The 15,284-nt window shown below is 38.5% G+C and overlaps 1 protein-coding gene across 1 annotated transcript in view; it reads right to left on the bottom strand.

Moving 5' to 3' along the window:
- Positions 1–15,284, bottom strand: part of LOC146574498 (voltage-dependent calcium channel subunit alpha-2/delta-2-like) — a 42,910-nt gene that overhangs the window by 11,764 nt on the left and 15,862 nt on the right. Inside the window, exons 3-17 of the mRNA XM_085274204.1 lie at positions 13,840–13,956; positions 11,708–11,767; positions 7,524–7,568; positions 7,005–7,140; positions 6,783–6,914; positions 6,611–6,668; positions 6,466–6,516; positions 3,597–3,696; positions 3,345–3,506; positions 3,119–3,229; positions 2,918–2,996; positions 1,020–1,069; positions 753–842; positions 583–648; positions 84–158 (exon numbers count right to left, since the gene is read on the bottom strand). Of these exons, the coding sequence (XP_085130330.1) occupies positions 84–158; positions 583–648; positions 753–842; positions 1,020–1,069; positions 2,918–2,996; positions 3,119–3,229; positions 3,345–3,506; positions 3,597–3,696; positions 6,466–6,516; positions 6,611–6,668; positions 6,783–6,914; positions 7,005–7,140; positions 7,524–7,568; positions 11,708–11,767; positions 13,840–13,956 (1,332 nt within the window). The remainder of the gene's footprint in view (positions 1–83; positions 159–582; positions 649–752; positions 843–1,019; positions 1,070–2,917; positions 2,997–3,118; positions 3,230–3,344; positions 3,507–3,596; positions 3,697–6,465; positions 6,517–6,610; positions 6,669–6,782; positions 6,915–7,004; positions 7,141–7,523; positions 7,569–11,707; positions 11,768–13,839; positions 13,957–15,284) is intronic.

Here is a 15,284-nt window from a genome sequence, read left to right as displayed (position 1 = left end):
AAAAAGAAGGAATAGCAGTGAAGAGCTGGTCTTCTTCGTCCATCTCAGCTTATAAATAAGAAAAATGTGACTTATGCACATACATTGTACCGCGGTGTGAGTCGCTTTATCTCATCAAGATGCACGTCGACTCCCATGACACCTAAAATCAGCTGATTCTTGTGAAAAAGACAAAACAGCAGCCATACATTTAGTCATTTAAATAAATTGTTTATATATTGTTTCTATTCAAACTAGTTGTCACACTTTAAATGATGTGCTTATTTGCTTTTCCTGATGAAGCTGGAAGCAGCAGCCAATTAGAAAACTTTAGCAGCAGAAAGTCACCTCACCCATATGTAAACGTGTCCTTTCTATACAGACTGCTTCAATCACATGTAATATATTAGTAAGTATAGAAGCATCCTGATCACACTAATATTTGTTTTTGCCATACAAACATTAGTAATTGTAAATAATAAGTGATATTACACACTAGAGTTAAAGTCTGTATTTGTTCACTAAGACAAAAGGAAGAAAATAAGTAACTCGCAAAACCATCTCATCCACCTAAGCTCAAATATAATTATCCTGTTTTGTTACCTGTGAGTTTCCGTCCATGGTGAGATTAAAAACAGGCAAAGTCCCAGTTACTACCATGCCAAGACCCTGCAGAGTGCAAAGATAAAGTCCCAAAACATTTATTAGAAATTATATGAGCTTATTGTGTATTTAATGGATTAGGTATATTTGATGAGCTCATGCTGTCTCACCAGAGCATCCTGATACACATTGGTCCACTGAACCTGCTTGGCTTCGCTGCCTGCCAGAACCATGGGGCGTCCCAGCACGTCAAGGTACTCCTGACAAAACACAGAGATACGTGACAGGCCGCAGCTTGAAAACAACCGACAACATCAGGCTTCTGGGAGAAGGCTGAGCAAACAAATGAGCATAGATGTTTCTATAGGACGAGCGAGTGCCACAAAGAGAATGAGCAAACAGGCATCATCTGTATTAGAGGCACTAGACAAACCCACCTGGGTGTTAATCCTTATAGCGCAGATGGAACGGATCTCGAAATAGTAACCTGGCAAGCGGCGAAGAAAAAAAGACAACCAGCGAGAGAGAGAGAGAGCGAGAGAGAGAGAGAGCGAGATTGGAGATGTGTGAGCGGTTCTTTCAAAAAAAAAAAAAAAATCAACAACACTGGAGTGGTGCTCATAAATATTCTAGATTTGACTGGATGATACTAGACCAGTGACTCAGCCTTTAAAATCCCACAGGTAGGAAGCTTAAAGAGCTTAAAGAAGAAAACTACTGAGCTTTAACACAGAGGTTTCTATATTCATGAAATTCAGTCAAGACCATTCAATCAGCTGGAAGTCTAAAATCTCCAATGACTGATCTCTTGATGGGATGAGGACTGAGACTGTTCAGTCCTCATCCTTAACATTCATTGTTTCAAATTATCCCACGTCCATATGCTTGTCTTTTTCATAATTCCAAACACATAAAAAAATGTATGGTGCATTTTTAAATATTCTGGTTGTCTTCCTGAAGACACAGCCTGACATATTTATTGTCTTTGCAAACTTTGCAAAGGGATTTCCTAGATTCTTAAAGAATTTGTAATGAAGGTTTGAAGGTCAAAGCAGTGAGACGCAGAGAGTTTAGCTCACAACGTTTAACGGCTAACAAAATATAACATGTGTTGCTCAGCTGATCTATTTTATAAAACCATCAATTATTCAGTCAAAACTAGCAAACCAGGAGGACACTGACAAGGCTTTTTCTCTTGGGTCAAAATATCACTCGGCGGGCATGAATTTTTCAAGGCGTTGGCAAATGCACCACATTCCCCCACGTTCTCGCCAAAGAGGTTTTCAGTGTCAGTGAGTAACTGTTGGGCCTTAAAATATCTACACAAACAAAACTGTGGTAGCGACCTCTCTGTGAGTACCAGCACCTCCTTAAAGTCAAGTCCTCTAACAGGATCAGTGTGTTTTACATTATGCTCGGTTATTTATTGGTTCTATTCTTATTTATTCCCATTCTTACAGATATTGATGTTTAGGATTTCTTATTCAACTCATAACAATGAGTAAAAACTTCTTCATGCAGCTGTTCCCTTTAAGGATGACCACTGAGGATCATTTGCCTCCATCTCACCCTATCCCTAGCATTCTCTTCTGTCACACCAACCCTCTGCGTGTCCTTCATCACTTCATCCATGAACTGTCATCAGTCGTCCACTATTCCTCCTGCCTGGCAGATCCATATTTAACTTTGTCCAGCATAGCCACTATTCCTCTTCTGCACATGTCCAAACCATCATAGCCTTGTCTCTCTAACTTCATCTCCAAATTGTTCACCCCGAGTTGTCCCTCTGATGTCATCATTTCTAATTCTGTCCCACCCGGGCAATTACGATGACAATCTCAGCATCTTCAAGTCTGACACCTCTAGCTCGGCCTCCTGTATTTGTGTTTGTGCCACAGCAAGCCTCACCACCATCTTATAAAGCTTTCCTTTCACTCTTGCTGTTGTCAGTCACAAATGACCCCTGATTTTCATCTCCACCCACTCTAACCTCCCTGCATGTCAGCTGCTTTGAATGCTTGACCCATGGTTGACCCAGAGTGTCATCAGAACCCTCTTTTGATGCCCTATTATATGCTTTTTGCTAGATCCTCAAAGACATAGTGCAAGTTCATCTAGCCAAACATTGCACACATTTCAGTGCTTTTTCTCGGCATGAAGCCACAAAAAACAAAAAAGTAGTAAAACTACAAATATTTTTATTTATCATTACCTTTTTTTATCAAGTGATCCACAGAATACATCCTCTCATCATCTTATCTTATCATCTCAAAACAGTTTTTAATACCATGGACTGAATCCTTTTGTAGTCTACAGTATATGAAGCTGAACTCACCTTTATTGGTGCACGCAATCCACTGTAAGGGTGTGACATCATAGTTATGCTGGCCCACAGAAAAGGTAAATACTCGAACCTGACATGGGTGAATAAAGAAAATGTCAAATTAACTGTCATAGGGTGATTAGACACTACAGAAACATCCTGCTCGAATGCAGGAGGTAATGGAGAGGTGTCTGATTAGCACGAGAAACTGACCGTTTTGTTGGGCCAGTTGTATTGCATGAAAACATCCTGAGCTCGGTCCTCTCCTCCGTCAGTAAACAGCATGATTATTTTATTGCAGTTAGCCCGGGGGACATTTGTTTTCTGAAAATTAGGAAAAAACAAAATGCACATGTCAGTCAATGCAGTAAAACTGCATGCAGAACCTTTATTTTATCACATAATGCCAAGTCAAACAAAATCAGTATAGATGACTTGCATTTAATAGCTGATTGAAGGCAAAGTGAAATCCAGACTTGTAGTCAGTGGTGCCTTTAGCCTGCATCTGCTGCACTGCATCCTTGAAAATCTTTTTGTTGCGCACATTAGCCTGGACTAGATGGCTAAAGCAAGGGACCACAGCCACAGCCTTCTCATTAAACTGAAACACAGGAGCAGACGCAGTTTGAATACAACAGGGGAAATGATGGAAAAGCAGTGTTCAGATTCAGTAAGTGTAGCATATGCTAACCCTGGCCACATTGACGTAGTCATCGTCGGATAAAGTGTCCAGCATTTCCATCACTGACGCTTTGATCAGTTTCAGGGTGAGTCCACTGACACTGCCACTCCTGAGGAAACATCAGAATAAACATGCTTAAATAAATACTTGTGTGGAGACAAACAAAAGGCAAGAAGATAATTTTGTATGAGGGAATGCAAAAATTACGCATTTATGTGTCAAGAGTATTAACTAATCCTAAAGGTTTTGGCTCAGATGTAGTTAAAACTCGCAAAATGATGCTAAAGACGATCTAATTTTATCCATTTTTATGCCAATCGACAGTTGTGGAGAGCATAGACTGACACAGGGGTGTCAAATTTCAGGCTCAGGGACCAAAATTGGGTCAGCCAACACTTTAATTTAGCCCATTGAATGACTTTGGAAAATGTGAAAGAGGGCATAGATTTTGGAATTTCAGGTGTATTTTCATATGTTTTACAACCAAAGCATTCATACTATACCAAAGTAATTACAGTAAGTGATAAATAAACAATTAAATGACTAAAAAAACCCTCAGTTTTTTCACTACCTACTATGAAAAAAATAATTTTACTTTAACAATGTTTATACCACAAGTCAACAAAGACTGAAAACCTGAGACTTACTGCTGAAATTGCACCTTTTTTTATACTGAGGTATCTCAGGGATTAAACTTCTTCACACTCACAGGAAGGGCACTTTACTGGTTCACTGCTGTGCCTGATACAAGTATGTCTGGCAATATTCAATTCAATTTTATTTATATAGCGCCAAATCAAAACAACAGTCGCCCCAAGGAGCTCGAAATAAAAACTCAACAGAAAAGTTCTGTACTGTAACTGTAAAAGTCTCCTTCAAAGTGAAGATTCTTTTTCTTGAAAACTTTCAAACTCTCTTCGTGAGCCAGGTTTAAAATAATTCAAGAGGCCAGTTTAAAAAGAACAGAATAATTCATAATGCCTCCACTAAAGTCTTCAGTAGTGCTGCAAAATCTCTCCTGCTGCAGCGATTGATCGGCACTGATAAATATATTCAGTGGTTATATAATGGTACTTTTCACTCCTTTACTTTCCACTTCTGTTTTAATTTTGTACAGTTTGCATTCAACAAAACACAAATTTCTGCAGTACTAGTGGAAATGTGATCTCAAAAACTACAGTAAAAATGTGGCTCAAAAATAAAGCTCATGAATACTGCATGGAAGAATAGATCTGAAAATTTGTTTTTGCATTTTTTGCTATCCTGATGTACACGTGATGAGCAACCAGGTTTCAAACTTATGAAAGGTCTGCTGATTTCCCACATTGAGCTTAATAATGGGATTAACCTTGCAGCAAGTACCAATGAAGTATGTCCTTTTACCACAATAGCAACCATGGGGACAGCACAGCAACAAAAGACTGCTGTTCTCGAGCGTGAGTTTGAATTCACTCAGCAAAAAAAAGCAAAACATTAGTGTCTGCTCTGCCATACAAATACAAATGTTTCTGATTAAAGCAATACTTGAAAAACATTTATGAAATATACAAATTTGCAGATGACAAAATGATGCTACAGCCAACAGCTTGTTGTTAAACAAAATACCAAAAACAGAGAGCAAAATACCTCATCGAGTTTGGCCCTAAGGCAGAAGGATTTTACTATTAAAGCAGTATTTCACACTTTATCCAACATAGTGCAAATCATGCTGATGAAAATGTTCCAACAGAAAGGCTCACACAGTGAAAACAACCAGGCTGGACGTGCAGGAAGTTAAAACAGGCACTTTAAATTGCCAGGGGTGAGGGGAAAAAATCTATATAGCCTAATGTCAGAATATTTTGCGTATTTTACGATACATTATATCCATACAGGGACACCAAATATTGATATTTTGTTGCATAAATTAAAATACTCTGGGTCTACGAACTAGAGGACTCATCACGCCTGTAGGAGGTAATCTTTCTGGAAACAGTTGCAGTCTGACTTGGACTGACCGCCATCCCTTTTTCAAAGGTTTGCAAATAACTGCTGTTTACTCAGAGTGCCAACATGTTGCCATCAGTATGAATGAGACTTTATCAATAAGCATAACTCAAGGGGACTCAACTCAGCTAGCTGCTGGCTGGTTGTATTCTAGTAACATTCCTATAAAACAAGAAGATTGTTGAGTGCAAATCTAATCATTTTCAGTCTCTGTAGACTTTAAGAGATATGTGATGTTCTATGATCTATCACAGTTGCTGTATTATCAGAAACAGATTGCAAGTATTTGCCAACTTGACCACATTCAATCACGACTGATATCAGACTGACTGTCAACATTTAGCAGGTTTTAGTGACAGCTTGAACGTCTCATTTTGCAGCAAATAAATAAATAAAAATTGGATTGAACAGATAATGACAAAGTTTAACTTTGAGGACATAACGTGTTTGAAACAGGTGATAAATCATATGAATATCACAAAATGTTAAAAATTGCAATAATATTACATCATCAGAAAGTGGTTAATAAAACAACAACTAAAGGGGATCATAAAGCTCTAACCTTCAAAATTAAACAGGGAGCAAAATGAAAGAAGGGCAGAGGTGAAATTTGCATGTTTAACAGTGAGAGGCACACAGAGAAAAACTCAGGAGGGGCATAAGAAAAGTAATGAAATTCAGTAAAACGACTGGATGTTACAAGAAAAATCCGAGAATCAGAATAAAAAAAACCCACATGGGCAGAAAAAAGCGATTTCCTGGACTCTCTGTACATTGCCAGCCAGTCTAGCCTTTGCTTGTGTCCAGCTGTGATACTAAACTAAGATAACCATAAGAAAAGTGAATGTTCATTCTCTGAATGGGTCAAAAGGAGTTTAGCAGAATTACTCACACGTCAACAAGGATGACCATGTCTTTGGGGGATGAGGCACCCTGGATGTACCTGTGGGGAACAAAGAAGAGGACACAAAACTTCATCTGCTTCAATCCAATGCATGCAGCCCACATGTAAACATGTTTAAAGCTGGAACGCATACCAGGGCCTCCTCCTGACATCATACAGGTCAATTTTATCAGGAGCTTTCCAGGGTGTTGCTGCAAAAAAAAAACAAAAAAAACCAGAAGAAAATATTCACGTCATAGTATTTACTTTGACTTTGGCTTATTCACCTCCTACCTGACAGCTGGAACCTAAAAACTAAAACCTACCTGGATAATAGCGAGTGACTCCTGTCGCGCTCCCAAATGCTTGCCACAGCAGTGACGGATCCTCTCGACTATTCTCCATGAAGACTTTCTCCAACGCCTGCGTCCAGTTCAGTTCGTTTAGAATGACGGGAGCTAATCAACAAACAGTGAAATATTTTAAATACACACCTTAACCTTAAGCTAATTGCAAACATGTCTTTACAGACTGGGGACTCTACTTACCTCCTTTATAAATATCCGTGGGAATCTGAACAGCTGTGTAGGAATAGTTGACATTATTCTTGAAGTTTGGGTCATACACAAACTCCAGCTTGATATGAGAGGGATTTTCCACCTCTCCTTCTCCATCCATGGAATACTACATGAACAGGAGGACAAGCACATGAAGCACAAACACATTTCTCTCCCTAATATTAATACTGTAGTTGAGTCAATTCAGGCTAGGTCAAGTAAGTGTAAGCCAAATACAGTGGAACCTCAGATTGCGAGTAACTTGACCTACGAGTAATGAGCAAAAAACTCATAGTCAGTGACTTCTATAGAAAATACCTTTAAAAATGATTTTTATGTGAATATTTTGGGAGCTCGGAGCGGTCCATCAATCATTTCTCATGGGGAAAATTCTCTTTGACATACGAGGGTTTTGGTTTGCGAGCAACAGCGAATCATACTCATAAACCAAGGTACTACTGTACTTAGTTTTTTTTAAATAAAAGTTCAGTTTATTTGTCCCTTACTCACATAATCCAGCTCTGCCTTGGAATCATAATAAGCCATGTCCAGCTCCTAGTAGAGAACAGATGGAGATATGAAGAGGCTGCAACTGTGAAACAGTTTGAGGACAAGTAATCATATGCATGCATGTGTCAAGTCTGTCTCTGCACAGTTCTTCATAAGCGTAGCCACTACTTAGAATGTATGTTCATTTAAAATGATGCCCATCGAAAGTCCAAAACTGCATTTTTTAAATACTACAACCTTGTTTACAAACAAACAAACAAAAAAACAAATTAATGTCTTTTTAATAATTTAAGTAATATTTTTTAAAATTATATACAGAATTAAATGTGGTCCGATGCTGCTGAAATAAACAAGGCCACTCACTGATGAGTACACTTGTGAACATTCACTCTGAGATGAGTTTCTTTCAGCTATCTGTAAGAGTGACCTTCTCTGTTCTTTATATTTTATAAAAAGTGGACAAGCTACCTATACATGTTCATGATTTAGAGTTGTGCATACTCCTACTAAATCTGTATTTATCGTTCACATTCTCAGACATGCAAGTCACTCATACCTGCATACAACCCCCGTACGAGCATGGATGCCGTACGTGTGCTGATAACTAGCTGGATGGTCAGAAATGTTTTCTATATTGTCTGAAGTTTCAGGAACTTGCTGAAATGCTTTTTTTTATTCATGGTAGGATTTCAGCATGCTTTTGTGGATAAATCATCAAAAAGTTCCAAGGCAGTCTCATTTCAAATACTGTAAAATGCCTTTATTCTTATAGGACGGTCAGGTTTACCTCAAAAAAAAAAAACCCAAAAAACCCCCCAATGCATTTCAGCAGGCAAGCCTTGTTATAGTTGTTGCTCTTAGTTAAATGTAGATGCAGAGACAATGTTAGCAGACATGTTGAATCACTGAATCCCATGACTATAGACCATGTAATGCCACCTAATGATTTTCTATTGTCGTTGACTGAATGGACGTTAACTAACAACATTAAACAGTATTTAAACAGACCAAAGGATGTGCTATGGAGGCTTTTTCAGTCCCCCTTAAGCAGGTGTATAACTGGGTCAAAGGGAAGAAAACTGTTAAATTATAAAAGAAATATTTGTTTTTTTCAAACACATTATTCAGAAAAAGATTGTTTGTCTTAATCTGGATCATGTTTTTTAAAATAAAATCAATCCCAATTTTAAATTATTTTAGTGTACAGCAGGGAGAAAATAAAATTCTTATATCTTATAACCTTTAAAGAGAATAAAGGGGACTTTGCATACATCTGTATTTAGAAAATTAACAGATAGAAACATTATGGTACACGCCAGCAGCTTTCACCCAAAGTGGCTTAAAGAAAATGTCCCTTTTGCTCAAATCTAATGAGTGAGGACAGTCTGCACCCAGGAAAAGGACTGTGAGGCTAAATCTAAGGAAATAGCGTTTTCAGGAACATAGATATAGAAACACTATCCAACACCTGGACACACAAACCTTATTAGTTCCAAAACTAATAAAACATGAATTAGTCTTGGGGGAAAACATACAGTACAGAGGGAGAGACAAATAAACATATAATGACAGGAATTGGGGTATTATTGGGAGTGATGATGTAATGACCCAGATCTCCTCTGAACCACCATTGATCAGTTTTAGGAAGACTCTCATCCTACACAACAAACTGGTACACACCAATCAACAACCAGACTCCCAGGAACATGGCTGTGCCCAAAACCTAGAGAATCCTGTTTGATAAATCATGACGTTCTTTCGTGACTTAGCTCATGTGTATCTTTTCCAATGAGCACCTCAAATAGAAGCAGTTTGAATCCAGGGATTTGAGACTGTGTTGTTTTCTGTCTCTCTCGGTCAGGCCCCTCTCCAGGGTGTACCCCACCTCTTGCCCAGTCACAGCTGGGGGGGGGGGGACAGGCACCAGCTGTTCCGAGACCCCAAGCTGGATGCACGGATCCAAAACATTTTTTCCCAGAGAGGAGTAACAGCCCAAAAAATGATTCCTCCATCCATAAAATGTTAACAAAAAGCACAAGAGCTTTCCAAAGTAACACTTTCATCTAAACAGCAGCCAAAAAAAGTACAGAAGTCTTTAGTTTAAAACTACATTTAAAAAAAAAGGAAAAGCTGCATTTGTGATGCTGTAACCACCAAATGTTTCCTATTGTTCGGTACTGTTTTCTGTTCAGCACTCTCACATTACAAATCAGTAGACAGGCTGTTAGGCTTGTGTGGAGCATCGCCATCTGTTACTGTCTTTACTTCAGAGTACGCGTGACATCTACACTGAGGTGGATGTGTTCCTATTTTTGGCCTGTTCTGATTACCAGATTTGATCTCCAAAGAGCGCCTTAGCCTAAATCGAGCTTAACATGACAACTCCATCAGTCTGCCGTTAGTCATCCTGTTGTTAGTAATATAAAGTTTTAGCACCTCTGAAAACACCGAGCTATCAGTCAGTGTTCTTTTTCAGTCAGTCCAAAGAAATGATGCTGCTCATCCAGCATGTTAACTTCTCCTATGAGCTCTGCTTCTTCTAACATTAATCTGTCAGCAGCGATAAAGGATAGTTTCATTCATATATGATAAAAAAGGAGACGTTTAGGATTTACTCAGATCGTCTCTTCAGTCTGTCTCTTTCTCATCATGCCACCTTTATGTATAACAATATGCTTGTTCCTATCTTTGCTAAGAGACAGATGAGAAGATGGGTATCACTCTTATATCCCTCTGCTAAATATAGAGCTCCACGCTAAGCAGGCTGGGTTGCTCAGCTTAGCATACATACTGGTTACAAGTGGAAACAACACCATCTCTATACAAATATTTATTTTTAAAAAACCCAAAGAGTAAAATTGCTAATCTTTGCTGATATGGCCTTTTTACTTTCAGACTTTATATAGCACCAAATCACAAAAACAGTCCCATCAAGGTGCTTTTTACACTAAGGTAAAGCTCCCACAATTATGGAGATAAAACCCAATGATCAAACGACTCCCTTTAAGCAAGCACTTGGCAACAGTGAGAAGGAAAAACTCCCTTTTAACAAGAACAAATCTCTGACATAACTATGCTCATTTAGTAGCAGCCATCTGCCACAACCGGACTCAGCTTACAGAGATGGAAAGAGCATCTTTGAATGCACAGCATATCCAGGCTAATGGTGATGGTGTAATGGTGTGGGGGCTATTTACTTGGCACACTTTCGGCCTCGTAGTATTGATCATCATTTAAAAACTCCAGCCTACGTGGCCATGTCCTTCCCTTTATGTTAACAGTGTACCATCTTCTGATGATCAAATCACTTTGCCTACATTCAAAAACAGAGAAGAAACGAAAACAACGGCCAGTTAAGACGTGGAAATCTAACTGGGAGCCTAAGGCAACAGTGTCTACTCAGATTGTAGCGGATGAGCAAAAACATGTAGTCCTTTGAAATCACAGGGGAATTCAGTGCCTCTGAGAAGGACGTGAGAACCCATGTGAGAGGATGAGGTTAATCCCGTCTCATTTTGTCGGGGAAATGAAGCAGACCGAGTGGAAAAGTGGAATGCCAATGTGTGTAGGACTCAAAAGAACCACACGGCTGAGTGCACTCAGTCATCTGTTTCAGCCAGACGAGCGCAGCGCAGAGGGATCCACTCAGCTGCCTGGTGTAAATGTTTCTTTCTCAGGTCATCCCGTTTAGAGACACAGGGCTGAGAACATACCCCTGAATTATTTTATTCAGTGAATTCAAGATAAAATTGTACCCTTTCTAATATGTGAGGAAATGTGTGATGACAAGTATAATGACATGTGCTTTTTTTAGGGAAACAATACAGTGATTACAATAATATATATTATTGTAATACACTGTATTGTTTCCCTAATTTTTTAATTGACACATTTTCAAGTATTTCAAACATATAATTTTTTTGAAAAAATAATTTCCCCTTGAAATTACTATAGATTGACTCAAATCCACTACAGACACAAAAAACCTTATGAAGAAAAGTAAAGACGAATACGTTGAAAACAAAAACTCACCAAGGCCTTACAAGTAATTAAAAAAACACATTTGGAAATGGAAAGTAAAAGAAATGGAGCTGAATTGGCTACATGCACAACTATCAAAGCTATAAACTGAGTAACATTATATTTCTAATTTAAACTGAGAATATAATGTTATTGAGACTTACCTTGATTTCATCCTGCCACAGATGCTCCCGCTGGAGCCGCTCTGCTTCACTGGCTAACCTCTACAGAGACACAGCCACATTAGACAAGCAATGTTCAATTTCTCTAATCAGATGATTTTGGGGGAAGGTCACAATTAGACAGACTTAATCAGACTTGTGTTAACTGGTGTTTGTAAATGATACTGTGGTCCTGCATTTTGCAGGACATGAAATGGGTTCTCAATCTAACTTTTCTGTCTTTGCTTGCATGTGCGCTATAAGCAAGTAACATTTGTATCTGTAGGTCATATCTTTACAAAACTTTTTTTTAGGTTTTGCACAAACAGCATTGTACAAAAGGACAGAGAAATGGATTGCATGTAGCCATGTGAAAATAAACTTCACCCTCTATCATTTCTAAGGTTTTAGGTATAAAGAGTTTAATTTATAAATTTAATTTAATTAAAATTTGATTAAAAAATCATCTGTTCTTTAAAAGGTTATAAAATTAAGTAACTATAATCTGCTGATATTCTGTATTTTGTTTTTGCTAAGCATGGTGCTCTAACTTATGTGCAAAAATCTCCACTTTATTCTGGTTTATACAAATGATGTTGCAAAGACCTTATGGTTTGTTTAGATGCAGCTGTCCAACCCTAAGCCATGCTGTTCATTTTAGAGAGAGGAGGCTTTGTCCTGGCAGCCCCTCCAAACAAAATGTACTTTTCTCAAATGTACTAATGCTAACTGTCGCAGTTTCTCTAAGCTTTTCTCAGGCAAATGGACTGATTCTTATATGGCGCTTTTCTAGTCTCCCGGAGTACTCAAAGCGCTCTATACAACATGCCACATTCACCCAATCACACCCATTCTCACAAGCACTTAGTGCTTTCTAAGTACATTCACACACATTCATTCATAGGCAAGGCAAGTTTATTTATATAGCACAATTCAACAACAAGGTGATTCAAAGTGCTTTACAGAGACATTAAAAAACAAAAACAAATAAAAAGCATGATTTAAAATTGATTAAAAAAACAGTAGATAAAATCAGTAGTTAAAATGTAAGTTTTGAAATTTAAGCTTAAAAGTGTGGATTTGGTGTTTTATTCAAATGCAGCTGAGAACAGGTGAGTCTTCAACCTGGATTTAAATAATGTGTTTCAGCTGATCTGAGGCTTTCTGGGAGTTTGTTCCAGATATATGGAGCATAAAAGCTGAATGCAGCTTCTCCGTGTCTGGTTCTGACTCTGGGAACTGATAAAAGACCGGATCCAGATGACCTGAGGGATCTGGAAGGTTCATACTGGGTCAGGAGGTCACTGATGTATTTTGGTCCTAAACCATTGAGAGCTTTATAGACCAGTATCAGAACTTTAGTATCAGAACTTTAAAGTCTATCCTCTGATGGACAGGCAGCCAGTGTTAAGACCTCAGAGCTCCGATGGATGCATTGGAGAGCAACTCGGGGCTAGTATCTTGCCCAAGGATACTTGGCATGCAGATTGGAGGAGCCAAGGATCGAACCACCTTCCGATCAGTAGATGACCTGCTCTACCTCCTGAGCTACAGCCACCCCAGCAAATTCACCACTCCAGCAAAGATTGGCAGCTGTTTTGAGGCTTTTACCTTTGTGAATAACATTTCTCGCTATATTGGAAATGGTTTTATAATCCTTCCCAGATTGACAGCAGCAGCAATAATTGTTTCTCTGAGATCATTGCTGAAATCTTTTCCTCCTTGGCACTGTGCTAACACACAACTGAATGCTCCAGACCAGCAAACTGATAGATCTTTTTCTTTCAGAGAGGTGCACATACTTGATGATGTTAACTGGGTATATTTGATTATCAACACCTCTTAACTCCCTTAGATTTAGTAAATGTCTTGTTAGACTTTCACACACTAATTCTGCAGTTTGATTTTTGGTAATTAAATAAGGACACGGCATAATATGTCACGAGTTGCTGTGCATCTGAGATTGTATTTATCTAATATTAGAAAAATGAGAAGGACCAGATTATTTTATGTTGTGATAAGTAAGGCGTTTCTTTTACACGTTTTTTAAAGCAACATCGTATGATTATGGCATTAAGAAATTAATATTTAAAAATCACAAGACAAAAATATAAAACTTGAGGAAACATACTTACATCAAGTGCTTTGCGCTTTTTAGCCAGAAGTTTCTCAATATCCGAGGCCACTTTTTCAACAATCTTGCGAGGCTGATTCTTCACCAGACTAAACCGACGCCTTTCTTCATTGTATATCTGTAAAATTTGAATGGACAGCTGTTAAAAACGTGCAACATGTGCATCGAGTGCAAACCTCACTCCTGCTGACTTTTCCAGAGATACGTTATCTATGAATAAATCGTTTTTTTCATGAACCTGCAGAATAAAAAAGGACACTGACAGAGTGTCTGAGACAGAGCTGTAAGATTCAAAGCTCGACAATATGCGAAAGCTCATCTGTTCATTGAAGGCGCACTTGCTGTGTCTGCGTGTACAGTCCAATTCTAAGATGTCTCCATTCATGCATAAGTATTTATGAACACTGTGTTAACACACTGAAGCGCCCAAAGTAATTTTATGAGCAATCATCACCATGTCATAAAAAACATATAGAAAGTAATCTACATTAGAGTTAATTTATGCTTAAATTAAAAAGGCATATTTGTATCACACAGCGGACTTTCTACAAATTAGATGCATGTTATACACATGGGGGTCTTAAGCTTGATACACCCAAATGACGCTCTTAATGCTTTTCTCTGCAGGGTCTGAATTTGAATTAGGCCGCACAGAGAAAGTTAAATTCAGAGCACCTGCCGTACAGCTTTGGTACAGCCACAGAAAGTACACAAGGAAACTTTACAGGTCAGTGGGAGACATCTGGGAATCACACTGGATGGATAGTGGGTGGAGCTGTATTGAGTAATGATTTTATTTAGGAGCAATACCTTCCACAATATTTGTCTTAGAATCATTTCTGCTCTGTTAGAGCTTAAATCGTGGCCACACTGCTAGTGCTGGTTTAGGCCCTTTTGCCTTCTGCCTTAATTTTTAATGGCGCTAATTCATCAAGGTACTGAAAACATTCTGGTTCATATTGACATGACAGCATCAAAGAGTTGCTGTAGATCTGTCAGGTACACATCCATGATGAGATTTTCCTGGTCCACCACATCTCTAAGGTGCTCTATAGGATTGTGTAAAGTAGTCAGACTCGAACGTCAAGGAAGGTGGTAGGGAAGCAGACTCAGCAGACATTTCGGGTTTCCAGAGGTGAGCAATTTATTTACAGTGAACCCCATCCTACATGAAACTTAACAAAACGTCCCCTCCAAACTTAATTAACAAAACGAAAAATACATCGATTTGGTAACTCAGCTCGCCTCTCCTCTCTCATCTGAGCCTGGCAGAGACTTACTATATTGTAAGAATAGATTATTGTAGTATTAGGGATTTAGTTGTATTAACGATAGTAAAGCATTATATTCGTTATTCATTTAAGTAGGCCATAGGTCAAGCTGCTAAACACTCACACATAGAGAACACACACAGAATTGGGAGAATAAGTCAGATGTGTATGTGAG

Source organism: Mchenga conophoros, linkage group LG5, assembly GCF_057382185.1.
Source record: "Mchenga conophoros isolate Kocher_MC1m ecotype Shallow Benthic linkage group LG5, M_conophoros_male_GT1.1, whole genome shotgun sequence".
Lineage (NCBI taxonomy): Eukaryota > Metazoa > Chordata > Actinopteri > Cichliformes > Cichlidae > Mchenga > Mchenga conophoros.
This window is presented reverse-complemented; position numbering and strand designations above follow the sequence as displayed.